The sequence below is a fragment of the Ananas comosus genome, linkage group 23 (genome assembly GCF_001540865.1).
Source record: "Ananas comosus cultivar F153 linkage group 23, ASM154086v1, whole genome shotgun sequence".
In the NCBI taxonomy this organism is placed as follows: domain Eukaryota; kingdom Viridiplantae; phylum Streptophyta; class Magnoliopsida; order Poales; family Bromeliaceae; genus Ananas; species Ananas comosus.
The window spans coordinates 6,954,878-6,976,887 of NC_033643.1; the positions used below are offsets into that span (position 1 = coordinate 6,954,878).

Below are 22,010 nucleotides of genomic sequence, written 5' to 3' on the forward strand. Positions count from 1 at the left end.
TAATTAATTAATAATAATTATTATTATTTATTAATAAATATTAATATTAATTATTATTAATAATTAGATAATCGATATTATTATTAATTTATTATTTATAATTAATTAATAAGAATAATTAATAATTATTATTATTTATTAATAATTATTAAAAATAATAATAATAATTATTATTAATTAGATAATCGATATTATTAATTTATTATTTATTATTTATAATTAATTACTAATAATTATTATTATTTATAGTTAATTATTAATAATTAATTTATTATTTATTTTTAAATAATATTTTGATGTTAATTAATTACATAATATATGTAACTCTTATTCCTCTTGTTCCAATCTAACCATCCAAACACTATTTACATTATTCCTAGGAACAACTCAATTTTTATCCAAACGCAAAATTGGTCTAGTTCTGCTTATACCTGAACTTGTACTTATCCCTGGAACTAGCAGTTCTTATTTATACCCGAACCAAACGCAGCCTGAGAGTCCTTTTCACATGGGAATCAGCACAATGACATTAAAACCCAAAATATCAGTTATCGATTATGGTGTGTTCTTACTCTTCTTTCCATTGCTATTTATAGGTAACACATAGCAGAACCACTTCGATCTCATCATATGAAAAGGATTTTCGTGAACTGATAGAAACATACACTGCAGGAAGGGTACCTTGTCAAAGAGGTCTGAACAATAACAATCATGGGGAAAATTTTGATTACTCTTTTGAGTCTACAGATGATTGCCTATCTAATGATGAAGAATCTTGTGAATCTGATGATGAAGAATCTTGTGAATCTAGTGACGAAGAACCTGAATCTAGTGATGAAGAATCTAAACTATGTGATTCAAAATTATTTGATGTCAGTGACATTGACGAGAACAGTGACAATACATATTCAGTTAATGGTGGTTCTGCTGTTTTTCCAGAGGATTACCTGGAAGATGTGCTAGACTTTCAGCATGCAATAGATGATTTAGATGGTAATGTGCTAATGTTTTCTAATTGTTATATGATAACTGCTTTTATTGTATACTCTTTGACCAATATCTGATTACATTTTAAGTGAAGTATCAATAAGATTTTCTGTTGCTCGTACTGAACTTTTTCATGCAGTTTGTAGCTCGGAGATTGCAGGTCTAATGTACTTTTCCATTATGTACCATTGTTGAGTGGAAGGTGATAAGCAACCGGCATATAATTATTATTTTACATTAATCTTAACTTTATCATCTTTTTGAAATATTGTGTTTGCCGGTTAGCAATTGCTTGTTATCATCAAGGTTTAGAAACCAACCCGAACTGGCAGGTCAGACTGGGTTGACCGGGAGCCGGTCCAACGGTCGATTAGAACCATTTGAGCCAGCCTGTTAACCACAAATTGTTGAAGCGGCTGATTCAAGTAAATAGGTCCCGATCCATTATAAAGTGTAAAATAATTTTCACTTGGGCGGGATTCAATCCTGTGTCCACCAGGGCGCAGATTTAGTACTCTAACCACCTAGCGAAAGCTACTCATCTTACTAAGTATATGGAAGAGTACAATTTAAAGAATTTAATAAGTCAATTTTTATATATTTATAAATATATTTAAATATTACATTTATATATTTTTATATTTATATAATTTTATAGTACGACCCCGGTTAAACCCCGGTTGAATATCTGACCCATGAACCTCTCCCTTGACCGATTCGATGGCTGGTTCGGTTTTCAGAATACTAGGAACTACTATATTGATCGAGATATTCTACATATGTGATGTGTCTTCTCAATTTCATAGTGTGAAGTTCGATGGATTAGTTACAAAATTTATTTGCTGATCACCAATTGATTGATAAAGTTCAATTTCTTCGTTTACATTTTACAATTTATGCAGTTTTTACAATTTCGTAAGGGTTACCTTGTTTTGGCATATTTGGTATTCTAGCTTGTCATGTAGGAATTTACGTCTTAGAGATGGCGAGAAATGGTACTAATACATGTTTTTTGGCAAATATTGATGGTGCCTCAAGGAATGCTTGCCTAACATGTTCATTTTCTTGCTTAGTTTTCTGATAGAATAAAGATTAGTGCATGCTTTGGTTTTTCCTTCTGCTGGCTTGTATTGGCCAGAGCGATCAAAGTTATTGGTTATAGTGGTTGCATTAGACACTCCTTTGATCGTCACATAAGCTGGTGGCTGCTGTACATGCCTAGGTCACTTAGTGGTAGGTATGCTTGGCTCTCTTAGAGAAATGTCTTTGGCGTTGCCCGGCAACATGAGCTGCTTCGGCCCCATAGGGACAGGAAGAGTCTGGGTCCCATAGGATGAGAGTGTCTTGTAGAGTGTAATATACCGAAAATTCGGAAAGTAAATATCGAACTTTAGTCAAAGTGACCAAAATGCGAGGTTGGTACCCTTCGGAAAGTCCGAAGGTGTTAAAATGAGTAAAAGTGCATTGTGGGAGGTCTTCGAGAGCTAAAGGAATAAAAAAAATCTGCATTCTGTAGGTTTTGAGCTTTAGGGGACCGGTCCTTGAAGGAAGAGACCGGTCCCCGAACGCGTGAGAACTGAGAAAGCTGAAAAATCGGCTAAGTCCCAGAAAACCAGCTCTCGGGAACCGGTCCCTACGGGGAGAGACCGGTCCCCGAGAGACCGGTCCTCGAGAGACCGGTCCCTTTGGGAGAGACCGGTTGCATTGCGCGGGGGCCCTGGCTGCCCGCGGGGAGAGCTCTCTGGGACCGGTCCCTTATCGGGGAGACCGGTCCCCGAGCCCGTGATCTGCCCAGTCCGGGTAGTGTCATATAGTGAAAGTTGAGGGGCCTATTTGCATTTTTGCATCAAGTGGGTTATGTTTAGGGCTGAGAGGGCCCTTCCCCTCATTTCTCTCACCCTCTCACACTCTTCTCTCTCTTTCTCTCGCTAGACATAAGGAGGAGAAGACAAAGAAGAAAAGAAAGAAGAGAAAGAAGAAAGGAAGGAAAGGGAAAAGAAGAAGATGGAGGAGTAGAAGGTGAAGAAGAAGTTAAGGAGTAGAGCTACTTCCTCTTCTTCCCCTTTGGAGCAACAAAGGAGAGCTTACAAGGTAAGCTTTCATCTTCTCTCATGGTAGAACTTAAGCTAGGGTTTCGATTTCCCTAAGGATGGTTTTCATGAGATCCCTAGAGTGTTTGGAGCTATCTTTTGCTTCTTGTTGAGATCAAAACCTAGGGTTTGATATATGCTATGGAGCTAGGGCACCCAAATTTGGGGCTTTTGCTCGGGAGGATTTCAAAGTGAAATTAACCCTCTAGAAACCTAATTGGGGACCAAACGAACGCGTTGGTGCGCTCGGTTCGCCGAAACGAAAAGTCTATGTAATGATATGAGCAAAAAGGGCCTAAATTGGCTTCGTTTTGCCGCAGGTGACGAGAGCGAGGAGTCTAAAAATTCCGAGAAAAATTATTGTAGCATCCTAGTACGCCTACGAGGTGGGTGGTGCTAACCAAACTTGTTGGAATTCCCCTTATGTCATTCAATTGAGCATATATTTAAGTTGTTGCATGCATTATAGGGTAGATGTGATGTTATATATGTGAATGTTGCATGATGTGAGTACACGTGTTATTCGAAATGTTTGAGAACCTATTCAACCCTATATGTATGCATGAGATATAATGTGAGCGCCCAATGAGATGAAAGAACAAAGTGACACAATAAAACATAGATTGAGTGGAATCCGACAATGTTAAGTAATATGACACTAGAGTTAGTGTGTGTGGCATCAAAGAGAAATGTGACGCAAAGAACAATGATAATGATTAGAGACAAGTAAAGAAAATGAAAGTGACATAATGAACGAGTAAAGTTAAAGAACAATGATTGCTAGAGTTAGCAAAATAAAGTGATGTAAAGAACACTAGAGTTAGTGTAAAGACAATGATTGAACTATATATCCTTAGAGTTAAGGATCGATCATACATGCTATGAGTTCCGTGCTCGAGGGCGGTAGCTCCCCCTCGAGCGATGCGCTCCTGAATTTTGCATCACGGGTTGGAGTCAACCCGAGGACGGTCTTAGCGGGAGGCAGAGCTGAGGGCCCGCGATGATGGACTTAATGTGGACAAGTTAATGTGGCGAAACCCCCGGGTTAGCCGTGAGATTAAAGAACAAAGAACAAAGATTAAAGAATAAAGAGTAAGGAACAAAGGACTTGCATACTTGCATGATTTACGTTGAGCATGTTTCTTGCTTTATTGTTCAGGCATATTAGCATCATGATCATAGTTTGGTTACTGTTCTGCTTATCCTTCTATTATGCCTGAGTTAAAGTCGGTGAGATTGGGGCCGAACCCACTGAGAACTTTGTTGTAGTTCTCACCCCACCATTCCACAGAGCCGGGATCGAGCGAGCCGGCGAGCGACTGTGGTAAAGGTATCGCACCATAGTCAGAGGCCACCAGAGTTGGGTTATTTCATATTTTTTTAGTAGCTACCCTATTGTCATCTTTTGTATGTGAAGATGGTTAATGTAAAGTAAAGAATGTAAAGTTTTATTTTGTGGCAATGTGATGTAAAAAGAAATGATGCACGTGAAGTAATGAAATGTAAAGACTCTATGAATGTACAAGTTGGATGAAATGGATACATGTATATGATTTAAAGCGAATCATAGAACTTGTGTAGATGTTTAGTTCCTTTCTTTCACTCTTGGCTATTGCTTACTCTCGTGTAAGCCGTTTGTGTTTGTTTCCGCTAGTGCTTTTCTTTATTTGAAAATGTACAACTGATGAGCTTTTGGCGGACAGGGGAAACTCTGTCCGTTCGGCGTCTGTTCGACGTGTTCGAGCCGGCCCAAATTAGTATCGGTTCCGGGGCGTGACAGATAGAGTGGTATCAGAGCCTAAAGTGAAAGAATAGGAATGGACCTAGAGACCTATAGGATTGGCAGACCTTAAGGATTTAGGAAACGTGAGTGACGTGGGATCAAAGTTAGCGAAAGCATGTGATTGGGTTAAGTTGGGACGTCTCTAATGTGATTAGAGGCTAAGTTTAATTTTCATTTGTCCTCTACTTCTAGTGTTGTGTCGGGCGGCCGACGACATGACGCTTGGGGGCAAGGATGAATGTGCATGTTGCTTTCGCCGGATTGGGTATGGTCAAGTAATGTTGGTCAAATAGCTAATGAGTATTGCTTCGTCGTGGACCTCGAACTAGGTCAATGCTCGAGGAGCCGAGTGCAGAGCCTGAGCGATCCGGAGCGAGTGTCGACGGAGAGCTTAGGGAGCAAATGGCTGTGCTTATTGGAGTAGTGCGGCAACAAGCGGAGTCTGTGCGAAGCCAAGGGGAGCAGATCCAAAGGCTCCAAGAGGCTATTGAGTGACAACAGGCGGCGGTGACGCAGGCGGGCGCCGGACCTCCTGCGCCCCCTGTTGCGGTCGAGGGTTTAGCGGCGGAGCCGGTTGCGGCTGTGCCAGTTACGGCGGTGCCGGCCGGATCGGGAACTTCAAATCCCGGTGGTGCGGTAGTAGATGCAGAGCGAGAGTGCCTGTTGGCGGCGCGTATCCAGTACCAGAAATTCAACCCACCTGTCTTTGAAGGTGGCATGGTGGAGCCGACGGTTGTGGAGTCGTGGATCGACTCGATGGAAATGCTCTTCGAGGACCTCAATATCTCGGAGAAGGACAAAGTGTATTTCGCCACCCATTGTCTCGAGAAGGCGGCAAAGGTGTGGTGGAAACGGGTTAAGCGGGATCGACTTGCCGATCCTCCGCTTATGCTTTGGGAGGAGTTCAAAAGAGCGGTGTTCACGAACTACTTCCCCGATACGGTAGAGCGGAGACTACAAGAGAAGTTTCGCAAGTTAAGACAAGGTGATCGATTGGTGGGGGAATATGAGCAAGAGTTCTCTCACATTATCGACTGCGTTCCCGATGTTGTTCGAGATGATCGGGATTGGGCTGATTGGTTCTCACGAGGATTCCAGCCAAGGATTTATGAGAAGGTGCAGATCTTAAAGCTTACGACCTTTGCGGAGGTCTTTGATCGAGCCTTATGGGCGGAGCACGGTACCGCCCACGTTCGAGAGAAACGGGAGGGCTATGGCCGAGACGAAGGATAAAGGCAAGAAGCGAACGACAGGCGGTGCCGGGGCCGGTCGAATGCTAAGAAACCCGCTCGGTATCCCCGACAGTAGTTAAGGAACTGGAGACCATCTCGGTGCGTCATTTGTGGCAGAGAGCACCGAGTGTCGACTTGCTCGCAGCGCGACGGCAAGTGTTTTAAATATGGCCAACCGGGACATCTTATCCGGGAGTGCCCGAGCTGGACGTTGTCTGCGCCGACGGCGGCATCAGCACCGACTACCTCGAGACAGGTTGCGGGGTTGCCACCAGCGATGTCGGCTGGGCGCGCATCGTCACCGTGTCAGCCGGAGGGATCGAGAGCGCCTAGCGGCCGAGTCTTTGCCGCTTAGGTGGAGGAGCAGCCTGCAGCATCCGACGATGTCGTGGCAGGTATAGTTGTGATTAAAGGCACTAGAGCTAGAGCTTTATTCGATACTGGTGCATCTCATTCATTCATTGGCGCATCTTTTGCAAAAACTCATGGTATCGAAATAGTGCATAGTTATGACTATTGGTGGGTCAATGCACCGGAACATTCGTTCAGAGTGCACGAGGAGTGTTTGGAGGTTTCGGTGCAAATTGGCAAATGGATTATGCCGATAGACTTGCTAGTGCTAGACCGGATGTGGGGCTACGATGTTATCTTGGGGACCAATTGGCTCTCTAAGTATTATGCGGTCATAGATTGTAAAAGCAAGGTTATCACTTTACGTGAGCCTAATCAAGAAGAATTGGCGTACCAAGCGTGCAAAAGTAAGCGCTTCGCGGCGACTATATCATCGGTGAGGGCGAAGAAGATGATCAAAGGAGGGTATAAGGCCTATTTGGCAACCATGGTTGATGGCCGGATGGAGCACCTAGGACTTGAGAGTATAAAGATCGCTTGTGAGTTTCCGGACGTATTTCGGGCGGAGTTACCGGGATTGCCACCGTACCGGGAGGTCGAGTTTGTCATTGACTTGATTCCCGGGGCGGAACCAGTTTCGAAGGCTATGTATAGAATGGCGTCGGTGGAGTTGGTGGAACTAAAAGCCCAGTTGCAAGACTTGCTCGATAAGGGCTTCGTGAGGCCGAGTGTGTCACCGTGGGGAGCTCCGGTACTATTTGTGAAGAAAAAGGATGGCACACTTCGACTCTGCGTAGACTATCGCGAGTTGAACAAAGTAACGATCAAGAACAAGTACCCGTTGCTAAGGATTGACGATCTATTCGATCAACTGCAAGGGTCAAAGGTGTATTCAAAGATTGATCTCCAGTCGGGGTATCATCAATTAAAGATTAGGCCGAAAGATGTGCACAAAACGGCGTACCGTACGCCGTATGGCCATTATGAGTTTACGGTAATGCCGTTTGGGCTTACTAATGCCCCGGCAGCGTTCATGGACTTGATGAATCGAGTCTTCAGGCCGTTGTTGGATCGATGCGTCGTGGTGTTTATAGACGACGTATTGGTTTATTCGAAGAGTGAGGAAGAGCATGAGGAGCATTTGAGAGCTGTGCTACAAATATTCCGACAAGAGAAGCTCTATGCTAAGTTGAAAAAGTGTGACTTTTGGCTAAAGGAGGTCACATTTTTGGGTCATGTGGTATCGGGCGACGGAGTGTCAGTAGACCCGAAGAAAGTGGAGGCGATCAAGGATTGGCCTCGCTCGACAAGTGTAGCGGAGGTCCGCAGTTTTCTCGGACTTGCGGGCTATTACCGGCGGTTTGTGGAGGGGTTCGCTAAAATAACTACTCCACTAACGCGCCTTATCCATAAATGAGTAAAGTATGTTTGGAGCGACGATTGCGATCGGAGCTTCGCAGAGCTAAAGAACAGATTGACGTCGACCCCGGTGCTTGCCTTGCCGACTCCGGGGGAGACCTTTGTAGTGTATAGTGATGCCTCTTATGTTGGTCTCGGGTGTGTACTAATGCAGAATGGGTGAGTCATTGCTTATGCATCGCGCCAATTGAAGAGCTACGAGAAGAACTACCCGATTCACGACCTTGAGTTAGCCGCGGTGATCTTCGCGCTAAAGCTTTGGAGGGATTACTTATATGGTGAGCATTGTGAGATCTACACAGATCACAAAAGTTTAAAATACTTGTTCACTCAGAAGGAATTGAACATGCGGCAGCGGCGGTGGTTGGAGTTGTTGAAGGACTACGATGTGACTATACTATATCACCCCGGAAAGGCTAATGTTGTTGCCGACGCTCTAAGCAGAAAGTCGGCGGATAATTTAGCAACGGCAATTACGCCTCAGCCGCTATTGCACAAGGAAATGCAACGTCTTGGGTTGGAAGTGGTAGCGCCGGGAGTGCCGGCTATTCTTGCCGCATTGATCGTGCAACCGACCCTATTCGAGAGGATTAAAGAGCTTCAAGCGTCGGACCCTTATCTCCAAAAGGTTCGAGATGAAGTTAAAAGTGGCAATGCCGAAGACTTTGGTATTGGAGCCGAGGGCGCACTACGATTTAGAAATCGTTGGAGTGTGCCTAAAGATGATGAGTTACGAAGGGCGGTTATGCAAGAAGCACACCAATCCCTTTATAGCATACACCCGGGCGGCACTAAGATGTACTAAGACTTGAAAGATTACTATTGGTGGCCCGGCATGAAGAAAGATATTGGGGAATTCGTGGCGTAGTGCCTTACGTGCCAGCAAGTTAAAGCGAAGTACCGATTTCCGGCGGAAAAGCTACAAAGTCTATCAATACTCGTTTGGAAATGGGAAGATATAGCGATCGACTTCATTACCGGTTTGCCTTGATCTCAAGGCGGACACGACACGATATGGGTGATAGTGGACCGATTGACAAAATCGGCACACTTTTTGCCGATACACACTACGTGGTCGGGACACTAGTTGGCTCAGGTTTATCTTGACGAGGTTGTGAGACTTCATGGGGTCCCGGTATCGATTGTATCGGATCGCGACCCGAGGTTAACGTCTCACTTCTGGAAGAGCTTGCGAGATGCATTGGGCACACGGCTCGACTTCAGTACGGCGTTTCATCCTCAGACTGATGGACAGTCGGAGCGGACGATCCAGATCCTTGAGGATTTACTTCGAGCGTGTGTACTAGATTATAAAGGAGGATGGCATGATTTCTTGCCAATGGCGGAATTTGCGTATAATAACAGTTATCAAGAGAGCATAGCGATGGCGCCATTTGAGGCACTATATGGACACGAAAGTGTCGTTCTCCTATTCATTGGAGCGACGTGGGCGAGAGAACGGCTCTTGGCCCGGATGTAGTGCGGGAGGCAGAAGAAAAGGTTCGTCTTGCCCGTCAACGGTTAGCGGCTGCGCAATCTCGACAGAAAAGTTACGCCGATAAGCGAAGAAAAGATTTAGAGTTCGCGGTTGGAGACCGCGTATTCTTAAGGGTGTCGCCGATGCGTGGAGTGAAACGTTTTGGGGTTCGCGGGAAACTAAGCCTCCGATACGTCGGACCATTTGAGATACTAGAACGTGTGGGTGCGGTAGCGTACAAGCTCGCACTACCACCGAGACTCGCGGGAGTTCACAATGTTTTCCATGTGTCAAATCTTCGAAAGTACATTCGAAACTCGACACATGTATTAGAGTACAAGCCCGTAGAGCTACGTAAAGATGTCTTATGAGGAGTACCCAGTGTGCATCCTCGATTGAGAAGAAAGAAAGCTGCGGAGTCGCAGAATTCCATATGTGAAAGTCCAATGGAGCAACCATGCTGTGCGAGAAGCCACTTGGGAGCTCGAGGAGTCAATGCGAAAAGAGTATCCGCATTTATTTGAGTCGATAAGTTAAGGTATGCGTAATTTCGCGGACGAAATTATTTTAAAGGGTGGAGAATGTAATCTACCGAAAATTCGGAAAGTAAATACCGAACTTTAGTCAAAGTGACCAAAGTGCGAGGTTGGTACACTTCGGAAAGTCCGAAGGTGTTAAAATGAGTAAAAGTGCATTGTGGGAGGTCTTCAAGAGCTAAAGGAATCAAAAAAATCTGCATTCTGTAGGTTTTGAGCTCTCGGGGACCGGTCCTAAAGGAAGAGACCGGTCCCCGAACGCATGAGAACTGAGAAAGCTGAAAAATCGGCTAAGTCCCAGAAAACCAGCTCTCGGAAACTGGTCCTTGCGGGGAGAGACCGGTCCCCGAGAGACCGGTCCCTCTGGGGGAGACCGGTTGCATTGCGCGGGGGCCCTGGCTGCCCGCGGGGAGAGCTCTTTGGGACCGGTCCCTTTCGGGGAGATCGGTCCCCGAGCCCGCGATCTGCCCAGTCCGAGCAGTGTCATATATTGAAAGTTGAGGGGTCTATTTGCATTTTTGCATCAAGTGGGTTATGTTTAGGGCTGAGAGGGCCCTTCCGCTCATTTCTCTCACCCTCTCACACTCTTCTCTCTCTTTCTCTCTCTAGACATAAGGAGGAGAAGACAAAGAAGAAGAGAAAGAAGAAAGGAAGGAAAGGGAAAAGAAGAAGATGGAGAAAGAGTAGAAGGTGAAGAAGAAGTTAAGGAGTAGAGCTACTTCCTCTTCTTCCCCTTTGGAGCAACAAAGGAGAGCTTACAAGGTAAGCTTTCATCTCCTCTCATGGTAGAACTTAAGCTAGGGTTTCGATTTCCCTAAGGATGGTTTTCATGAGATCCCTAGAGTGTTTGGAGCTATCTTTTGCTTCTTGTTGAGATCAAAACCTAGGGTTTGATATATGCTATGGAGCTAGGGCACCCAAATTTGAGGCTTTTGCTCGGAAAGATTTCAAAGTGGAATTAACCCTCTAGAAATCTAATTGGGGACCAAACGAACGGTTTGGTGCGCTCGGTTCGCCGAAACGAAAAGTCTATGTAATGATATGAGCAAAAATGGCCTAATTTGGCTTCGTTTTCCCGCAGGTGACGAGCGAGGAGTCTAAAAATTTCGAGAAAAATCATTATAGCATCCTAGTATGCCTACGAGGTGGGTGGTGCTAACCAAACTTGTTGGAATTCCCCCTATGCCTAATGTGTCATTCAATTGAGCATATATTTAAGTTGTTGCATGCATTATAGGGTAGATGTGATGTTATATATGTGAATGTTGCATGATGTGAGTACACGTGCTATTCGAAATGTTTGAGAACCTATTCAACCCTATATGTATGCATGAGATATAATGTGAGCGCCCAATGAGATGAAAGAACAAAGTGACACAATAAAACATAGATCGAGTGGCATCCGACAATGTAAAGTAATATGACACTAGAGTTAGTGTGTGTGGCATCAAAGAAAAATGTGACGCAAAGAACAATGATAATGATTAGAGACAAGTAAAGAAAATGAAAGTGGTAATAATGAACGAGTAAAGTTAAAGAACAATGATTGCTAGAGTTAGCAAAATAAAGTAATGTAAAGAACACTAGAGTTAGTGTAAAGACAATGATTGAACTATATATCCTTAGAGTTAAGGATCGATCATACTTGCTATGAGTTTCGTGCTCGAGGGCGGTAGCTTTCCCTCGAGCGATGCGCTCCGGAGTTTTGCATCACGGGTTGGAGTCAATCCGAGGACGGTCTTAGCGGGAGGCAGCTGAGGGCCCGCGATGATGGACTTAATGTGGGCAAGTTAATGTGGCGAAACCCCCGGGTTAGCCATGAGATTAAAGAACAAAGAACAAAGATTAAAGAATAAAGAGTAAGGAACAAAGGACTTGCATACTTGCATGATTTACGTTGAGCATATTTCTTGCTTTATTGTTCAGGCATATTAGCATCATGATCATAGTTTGATTACTATTCTGCTTATCCTTCTATTATGCCTGAGTTAGTCATAGTGGGAAAGTCGGTGAGATTGGGGCCGAACCCACTGAGAACTTTGTTGTAGTTCTCACCCCACCATTCCACAGAGCCGGGACTGAGCGAGCCGGCGAGCGACCGTGGTTAAGGTATCGCACCATAGTCAGAGGCCACCAGAGTTGGGTTATTTCATATTTTGTTAGTAGCTATCCTATTGTCATCTTTTGTACGTGAAGATGGTTAATGTAAAGTAAAGAATGTAAAGTTTTATTTTGAGGCAATGTGATGTAAAAAGAAATGATGCACGTGAAGTAATGAAATGTAAAGACTCTATGAATGTACAAGTTGGATGAAATGGATACATGTATATGATCTAAAGCGAATCATAGAACTTGTGTAGATGTTTAGTCCCTTTCTTTCACTCTTGGCTATTTGCTTACCCTCGTGTAAGCCGTTTGTGTTTGTTTCCGCTAGTGCTTTTCTCTATTTGAAAATGTACAAGTGATGAGCCTTGGGCGGACAGGGGAAACTCTGTCCGTTCGGCGTCTGTTCGACGTGTCCTAGCCGGCCCAAATTGGTATCGGTTCCGGAACGTGACATAAAGATAAGCGTTGGGCATTGCCAAGGGTTGTGAGTTGCCTGGGTTCCCTGTTAATAGGTGTACTTGATTCATGTAGAGATAGGCATTCGGCATTACTCAGGGTTTTCCTAGAAGGGGCCGTCGTCTTGAGACAGTGCTTGACGAGTCACCAAGTTGTTCGAAGGATAGCTACGCATCGCTTCTATCTTGATAATTGATGATTGCCACTGTGGTGGGGTATCGATTTGCGGTATTGGTATGATATCTTGTTATTATTTGTTGCTAACCATTTCTCTTTGTGCCCACCTTATTGTTATTGTTGTATTACTTTGTTAATCGGTTAGGATGGCTTGCCTTCGGTAGCGTACTGTACCCACCGGTCTGGTTTCCCATTCTCGTTGTTGATTGTATTTCAGATGCGTCAGGCGGGACGGTGCGCGACACGGAGTGAGGTTGTGTTCAGGATAGCCTCCTTTAGATAGTTATGTATTTTGTACTTGAAATCGTAATATTGTAATATTTTGGAAAGGAGAGAAAATTGTAATTTATTAGCAAATGATAGTTTCTAGATGTTGTAGAACTTTGACACACTTTGTAAACTGTCAAATGCCTTCGAACAAGAAATATGAAATCTTGGGTTTTAGTACATTCTTTACGATAAATGCAGGTGCTTAAACTGATGCTTCGCGGGCATAGGGGTTGCGTCTCCTAAGTCTGTGGCAGATCTGGGCGAGCGTTTGGTTGGCTTTTGCGCCTCGCGTGACTTTGCAATTTTTTTTGTAGAAAGCAGTGAATGTTACTATGATGTCTAGTTGATTAACAACTCCTGTGTGCATTTCAATATGAGCTTTTCTACTTATTTTTGTTATGCCCTAACTTGATAATTTTGCTGAATGTGGAAAAATTTATTTTGTAGTTTTATGTGGAGAGTTTGTCGAACTTCCTCCAGCTGAGAGTTCACGGCTTTGTGGGGAATCTAAGCCATCTGGTTTGCCCTATTCTTTAGAGCAAGGTCCTACAATTATATATGTGCCTACCAGAAGAGAAACCTTGGCAGTAGCCGAGTATCTATGCAGATCAGGTGTGAGAGCTGCTGCGTATCATGCAAAGGTATCTGCTACTTTAAGACAAGGTTTAGAAGCTAGAAGTTTTTCATACATTTGGATTTGTGTTTTAGGACTTTGGTAGTCATTAGAGGGATAATATAATGATGAACGATAACCAAGATATGCAGGGATAAGATGAGGATTTTCCTACAGAAACCATTTTGAGTGGAACAACTATCCCTAAACCTTTTTTTTTTCTGTTTGCTAAAATTTTTGTGTCCGAGGTATATATGTTGTTAGCTAATGTTTCACATTTACAGTTACCAAAAGCACAATTGAGACGGGTCCATCATGACTTCCACCACAATGCTCTAGAGGTATTGAAATTTGACTGCTTTTATAAATATTTATTACTGCATGTTTAAATGCGTCCAGCAAAAATAATTGGAGATTCTCATTCTTGTTCTTATCCCCCAGTTAAGAGGTATTCTTTTGTAGAATCTTCATTAGGAGATAATTTTTTTTACACGTTTTTCTAGATGGCCTGGGATGAGATGATGTAAACTTTCTACTTAAAGTTGTTTAAGTCGATAGAGATCGAAGACTACTATACATGTTCTGAACACTACTAGACCTTGGTGATCTAGCCTTTTTTAGCTGCTCCAAAGCTTTGGGCATATTTCACTTTTCTTTAAGTAAACATTTGTTTCTGGGTCCAGGTTGTGGTGGCCACAATAGCTTTTGGGATGGGGATCGACAAATCTAATGTTAGAAGAATTATCCATTATGGTTGGCCACAGGTGTGTTGTTTTACTTTGGTTATATAGTGCATTCCTTTGCTTATGTATGTCTTTTTTTTTTTTTTAGGTAAGCGTGCACTTGAACTAGTTGTGTTGCTTGTAAGTAAGACCATCTTCATATGAGCCTGTGACTTCAATCTTGATTTGGCTGCAGAGTTTGGAAGCATATTATCAAGAAGCTGGACGAGCTGGTAGAGATGGGATTTTGTCGGATTGCAGTGAGTGTTTACATTTTTTTTTTTTTTGAAATGTGATTGTCTCACACTCTGAACTTGCATATCATGAAATATTATAGCTTATTATGTCTTCGAGGTTGTTTAAGGAGGAACCTGATCTTCACAGATTGCACGAATACTGTAAAGTTCATTTTGTGCTTGTCTTAACCAAGTTGTTCAGTATTCCTTTTCTTGGTGCTATATGTAAGTGCGGCTGGACAAAATTTGCTCATTTTAGTTGCGATGGTACTTATTTTCTTCAATTTCTTGTATGTTTATTGTCTTTTTGTTTGCTTCATATGCTGCATATGCAAAGCATATACATAGTACCTTAGTCAAACAATTGTTGTTTCGTTGCCATACTGTTCCTTTCTTTTTGTTAAGGCTTGATGAGGTGTTCCCCCCACAAAACCCCACCTGCCCTTGGTACTCTTTTTTATTATTCTACGTTGTGAATCACTTAATGACCTAATTAATCAGATCTTGGAATCCTAAATTCTTTCTATTCTCGGGTCGCTTTGTAAAAGTTCGGATCACAAATTCAATATGAATTGGAACAGGTGATTCAAGTAAACACTAATCTTGACCCAGTTCTTCCATGTGCACATCTTGAAGCTGGCATGTGCAGATCTCGTTGCAATCTAATGCACAAATAAAGCAACAGCCCCTTGGTGCTTTTTGAAGCATTCTAGCTCATCTCTCTCTCTCTCTCTCTCTCTCTCTCTCTCAGTGTGTGTGTCCTGTTTGTAAGTGAGCATTCATATAATTTTTCATTTAGGGTGCGTTTGGCTCGTGCTATCTTTTTAAGATTCCTAGTAATCAATCCAATAGGAATAAAAAAATATGACGGTGTTTCGCTAAACGTACTAAGTAATTTAGTTGGTAATACTGGATTTACTTGGGAATTGGATGCATCCCAAAGTACGGATTTACTTGGGAATTAGATGCATCCCAAAGTACTAATCTCATTCCTTCGAGGGAGGGTGGGTATCCTTATATATTAAACATTGGAGTAATTATAATATGTCTAATCTTTTTTTTTCTTCCCACCCGCCGGCTAGTTGGTATTGTTTTTCTTTACACTCTAATCTCATATCTCTCTCTAAACTTATCTTTTTTTCTCTAAACTTCAACTCTTTTTCTCTCTCTAAATTAAGCCATATCTCCTCTTTTTCTAAAATCTCAACCATCTCATTCTCTCTAACCTCGACTCTATTTCTCCTTTTATTTCTTTAATTATGCTCTCTCTTTCTAACCTATATTCTCTATCTTTTTTCTAAAAAGATGTTGAAATTTTTTATAGTATTATTTATAATTAATTAATTAATTAATTAATTGTATATTTTTCGTAATCTTAAATAACATGACTAAATAATATGACCGTACGAACCAAACATCGAAATACTACATTCTTAGTAATAGGATGAGTAGGAATAAGATTCTCGAATATCTTTTTACTCATAATTTTTCATAGTGCGAACCAAACGCGCCTTTATGTCTATATCTGTATGCATATGTACTTATGACGTATGTCCATGATCTTTGCATTAGTAGATGGAAGGCCAAATGCAGCAAATGAATGTTTGATTTTTAAGTTGAAACCGAATTTCGTAAACATCTGTTTAACCTTTATTGCTGAGAGGCTTTAATGTTTGTTGTCTCCATTTTCGTAACACATTGCATTCCCATTTAGGAGTTTGTAGCGAGGTAGTTGCAAACTTTGCTTCATTCTTTCTATCTTCACATTGTTGAGATGTCCATCCTCTGAATCAGTTGACTTGGGCGTTTTGTTTTAGGCATATATACCTAAATTGACAGAAAAAAATTGGGATGGCTATTGTCATGCCCCGGCCCAGCGGAAGCCCGCCCGACGCGTGCACAGACCCGCCGTGTATACCAAACACTCCCGATGTACACAAGACGTCTACTAATGTACAAGACGTCTACTAAACAAGAAAGAACAAGAGTAACATCCTAGCAAGGCTATCAGAGCGAGTAATATAAAACCACTAATAGTCTATCACAAAGACATCCACAAGACAAATAAAAGTATATACAACTAAGTCCAAAAGTCTAATACATCTCTAAGACAAAAACACAATACATTTTTTCCACAAATACAAAAGGAAAGGTGACATCGGGTCCATCTAATATAACTCCGTAGAGGCTCTAGCTAGTCGCTAACTCCTTGCCACGGTCCCTTGCCTCTCCCGCCGCGGAAGGCTCTGAAACAAAAACCAACAACAAATGAGGGTGAGAACTATTAAACAATAGTTCCCGGTAGGTAAGCCGCCGAGAGTGGCGAAATACACCATTAGGTCAACTGAGACATGCTATAATATGAATAGGCAACATATGAATAGCAAGTAAACAGTTTAATTACAAGTCATGCCTCTACTAAAAGATTTACTACCATATACATGATGTTCTAATCTCACAAATTAACTATATGCCAATGTTAGTTTACATGCATGTTCATCATTTTACAATACTACAAGAAGTAAATTATGCTTTTCATTGCTATTCTGTCCATGCATCTATACTAATTAACATAGGTTTAGGTATGCTCCACTAGAGTTGTCGATGCCATGAATGACTAACATAAAGTCCGAGCAATAAGTACTATTATGCATGTCCACAAGTCCACTAATATGCACTAACTAGTAATGGTTTCCACATTATGCTTTACATGTCAAACTTCAATCTCGTCATCGATCTACACGAGTGTAGTCCGGCTTGCGCCGTGCCTAATGGCCCCGTGGTAGTCAACATTCCTACTCTAGGAATGAGCCTCACCCACGGCATCCCACTTCGGCGCTCAATCCCTCACGGGCTAGCTTGTGTCCGTAGGCTAACTCCGGAGTGCCGGCTTATGGGGAGCGACCCTCACAAGCTTGTGCGAATGAACACAATGGCCTGCAAGCATGATCAATAGTATCAAATCCTCGGTCATCATATCTAAAACATAGAATAAGCACCAACAACCCAACAGTCCAATATTGTAAGGGAAGTGAATTCTCGAAATCCGAGGATTTGACTTCGTATGAAATCGACTAATCGTCGAGGGTGTGAGCTTCGGAAAGTCCGAAGATACTTAGAATGCATAATGTGCATTAGGGAAGAGTCCGCGAGAGCACCAGTGCAAAATCTGCACTGGAGCAGAAATGCTCTCGGGGACCGGTCCCTGGCAGAGAGGGACCGGTCCCATCGGGCTGGGCTGCGGGGGTCTCTGATGAGACCGGTCCCTGGCAGGTAGGGACTGGTTCCCGAACGTTAGCCCAGCGAGAATAGCCGAAATTTGGCTAAGTTTCGAAAACCCAGCTCTCGGGAACCGGTATCTCGGACAAGGACCGGTTTCCCGGGGACCGGTCTCTCAGGCAGGGACCGGTTCCCGAACGCGAAAACCCCTCTGCTCGAAATTGCAGCTCTCGGGGACCGGTCTCCTCGACCTGGGACCGGTCCCTCACTGCGAAAATGGCCCAGTGAGGGCTGTTTCAGAGAATGAAAAGTTGAGGGGGCTATCTGCAAAATGGCCTATATGAAGGCTTGGGGACCTCTCTCTCCCTCTCATTTGCTCTCTCCCTTTCACACTCTCTCTCTTTCTTGGAAGGAAAAGAAGGAGAAGAAGAAGGAAATGAGAGGAAGGAGAAGAAGAAGACAAAGGTGAAGATCACCTTTCTCATCTACTTCTTCCTCTTGGCCTAAGCTTTTGAAGGTAAGCTTCTAACCCTACAATGGTGGATTTCTTACAATAGGGTTTTATGGTTTAGAAATGGTTCAAATGGAACCTATTGAAGTTAGGGAGAAGGTTCGAGCTCGAAATTGAAGCTCGCACCGCGGATTTCTCCGTTATTGAGACCTAGGGCTCCGATTTGGCATTTTGGCAAATCTAGGGTTTTGACCTAATTTGAGGGGTCGCAAACCTAATTGCTAGGCCCCTGAACGCATCGGCGAAGACGGTTCGTCGATCCGTCAAGTGGGTGCGAAGTTGTCGTCGAAGGAGACCCTCGGAGCTTCGTTCCCGCCTGGAAGGCCAACGAGGCGTCGAAACGTCGGCGAATCGCACTCGAAGAGTCACGACATCGCCACGAGGTGGGGGAGTGCCATCCCGAAGCAGTCGGGCTGCTCTTTATGTCTGAGTATCATTATCGATCATTTACATATTGTGATATAGCATTATAGGGTGTTAAATGTGATTGTGCATATCCTTGCATGCTAGCAATAATTTAGGTTGTGGATACAATGAATGAAAACCTAGTATGCATGAGTTGAATTCTATGAGATAATTCACCCTATATGTGACGAATATGTCTATATGAATAAGAGCCTAGTATATTGTAAACTAGTGTAATGAGGACGAGTGGCATCTAGTTAATAGTGAACCCCGAACGAGTGGCACCTAGTTGATATTGAACTTGAGAATTTTAGTGTGGTTGAGACACTATGAGATTGAGCAGATAAACACCTGATTCTATAATGACACCAATCCTAGTTGGTTAGGGTGTTCCCACTTCATGAGATTTGGATCGAGCTCACTTAGCCTGTCTGCACCTGTGGAGGTAGCTCCTCACAGGTAGTGCACTCCGGAGTTTGGCACGCGAGGGGGCCAGTGTAGTGCCCTTGGACCAGTGTAGTGTCCGCAGGCGGTCTCGGGGTAGGTGAATAGCTAGCCACCTCACCTATGAGACTTAGAGACGTGAGACTGTGAGCGAGCCTTGCGTTCGCCGAGAGATTGGGTAATCGGATGAATGATTTTGTTGTTGAACATAGTAGTATGATAGCTGGCCTTCTTACTATGAGTTCCATGCATGCATCTTACTGGATTGAGGCATTGATAGATCCTAGTTCATAGCTACTCATTACTGCTAGTGCTTTCAGTTCTATATACCTATCTATCTGCATATCTATCTGTGCCTGCTTAGACCTAGTGGGGAGATCGGCTGCCGAACCCACTGGGAACTATTCGTAGTTCTCACTCCGCCATGTTACAGGTCCGAGTTCGAGCGCCCTTGGTGAGGATTGGGGCAAGGGCGTAGCGCCCTAGTGATATTAGTAGAGGTTTACTTATGCTTTAGTTACACCCTGTACCATTTGGAGAGTAAATTGATGTATAGGGTGAGGTTTTGAGAGGATTGTATATGTTGGAAGAATGCAAGTTGTAGTAATTGTATGAAGTGAATGGATGTAATAGAAATAGTTATGTATCTCTCTTTTGTTCACTTGTATGGTTTTATTACTTGTGATGCTTGCTCTCGTATGATATAGCACTGATTGTGCTCTCGTTGTTGTTACGTGATTGTGTATGTATTCAAGTTGTTTTCCTGGGAACTTGTTGTACACAATCTAGTCTTTGAGCCTTGGGCGGGCAGGGGAGGTGCTGTCCGTTCGGCGGTCCGTTCGCCGCGCCCGAACCGGACCAAATCGGTATCGGCCTCGGGGCGGGGGCGTGACAAATATAGTATCACATTGTCAATGTTTAGTCATTTACTAAATCAAGTGTTATTACATGACGTTTATATTTACTATGTTAAGCATAAATCACTACTCCATAAGCATGTAAAAGCATGTCGTTTTACTAAATGTAACATGATTACCAACATAGTATAAAGATGCCATTTCACATGCGAGTTTACTATGCAATTCTCTCTCTACTACATAGAGGCTATAATCATGCAATTTCCACTAGTCTAGAGGGTCATTTTCTAATGCCATGTGCGAAAGAGTCACAAGAGATTTACCAAATCATATCATATGCCATGCACATGGTTTTCTACCAATGCCTCCACTACATGAAGTAAAGCATCATGCAAATGACTTCATTCACTTAATGTTATATGTATTTGTCCCTCCTATCATTCGCCCAAGGCGTTAAAATCTCTTTTTTCATGTCGAACACATGGAACACTATCGATCCCTAGATCGAATGCAATGTCACAATGCCAAGTACTAGTTGTTCAACTAGGTGCAGTGCACTAAGTTTAGCTTCACGTCGATCTTAACATGCACTATGTTACAATGTCACATTTACCTTGTCTACAACAAGTTTAGTATTATTATGCAACAAATTGCTAAATCTCATTTATTCCACAATCCAAGTAGGGTTCACAAGATAGGTCCCTTGTTTATCTCTAACATGCTTTATATCATTGCATAGTAAGTAAAGCAAACATATGTCATGTAGAATGCAAGTCCACATTATGCACCTCTACTATATAGAGTATAAATTTCTACATGCAACACATGTTTTATGTACTCTAAAATTCTATCATGTCCTATTAAGCAAGAATACACATCCATCTAAGTCTAATAACCATAGAGAAGACATAGAGAGAGTTCACCCATTTCGGTCAGGTCAAACCCACTGATACTCCTTGAACCCTTTCGTTCCTTCGAACGAAGTTGTCCACCAAGCTTGTAGTATCCTAAAAGAATTTCTAAAAGGGTTATAAGTTTCGAACGAACAGCATACAAAAATACCCAAAAATCAAGCCTAAATAGGTAGAAAAATATCTTTACCCAAGAAGAACTTGATCAAAGTCCCAATCGAAGCTATAAAGCTTCAAATCCAACCTAAATGAGAGTTCTACACATCAATTTAACCCCAAAGGCTACAAGTCAAGAAACCCCAAATAAAACCCTAGTTTTTCCTAAACTAGGTTTCATTTACAAATCTTGCCAAAAATCACATATAGATGTTGCAAGAAGAGTACTAAGCAAGCTACCATGAAGAGGGAGAAGAAAAAGAGATCAAATCCCAAATCAAAAGAGGTTTGGGAGAGAAATCTAGAGAGAGATAGGGAGAAAACCCTACCTTAAATCTTCTCCAAGCTCAGCACAAAAGGGGCAGTGGGGGAGAAAGAGGTTATATAAACATGTTGCAACAATTCCCTCAAGACCTCTCAAAACACCAAAAATTGCAAACTGCACGAACTGTAGTTTTTACTCTGTGTACCGGTACTCGAGCAAAAGTACCGGTACCCGGCAACCAGATCTGCCAAACCCGAGCCCCGGTCAGGCTATCTGTTTACGGCGTATCGGTACCCGCTCGATCCAGTACAGGTACCCGACCCCAGTTCCGGTACTCGGTAACCTAGTACCGGTACCCAGCACCTCTCAGCCCAAACTCGAGAGCAGCTCTTCTCGGTTACTCACTGGGGTTCCGGTACCTCACCTAGGTACCGGTACTTTGCACCCCAAAATCTGAATTTTCAGATTTTGGTGCTAAGTATTCCATCTCGCATTCTCGCAACACGAGTAATGAGTCGGTACTCAGTCAACGACCTACAAAAACATCTGGAATAGCTCAAAACACTATTCTAACACTGGAACCTTGCTATTTGCTAAAGTTCAATGTGCTTAAAGTTCAGTGTGCTACAGCTACATAATGTGCTCTATGATCTACAGCTTTGTGTGTTCACAATTTGTACATGACAATGATGATAATGTAGTTGATGTAATTGCTTCCGTAATCTTAATTATCAGTAGCAATTGTATTCTTGAAATGTTTGAATATGCCTTTAAGAAATGCGCTTGA

The 22,010-nt window shown here is 42.8% G+C and overlaps 1 protein-coding gene across 6 annotated transcripts in view; it reads left to right on the forward strand.

Moving 5' to 3' along the window:
* The window catches only part of LOC109727920 (ATP-dependent DNA helicase Q-like SIM), a 31,007-nt gene that overhangs the window by 5,209 nt on the left and 3,788 nt on the right, over positions 1-22,010 (forward strand). For all 6 annotated transcript variants that reach the window (XM_020258132.1, XM_020258136.1, XM_020258133.1 and 3 more), the window contains 5 exons: positions 597-993; positions 13,332-13,525; positions 13,782-13,838; positions 14,181-14,261; positions 14,416-14,479. In XM_020258132.1, the coding sequence (XP_020113721.1) occupies positions 597-993; positions 13,332-13,525; positions 13,782-13,838; positions 14,181-14,261; positions 14,416-14,479 (793 nt within the window). The remainder of the gene's footprint in view (positions 1-596; positions 994-13,331; positions 13,526-13,781; positions 13,839-14,180; positions 14,262-14,415; positions 14,480-22,010) is intronic.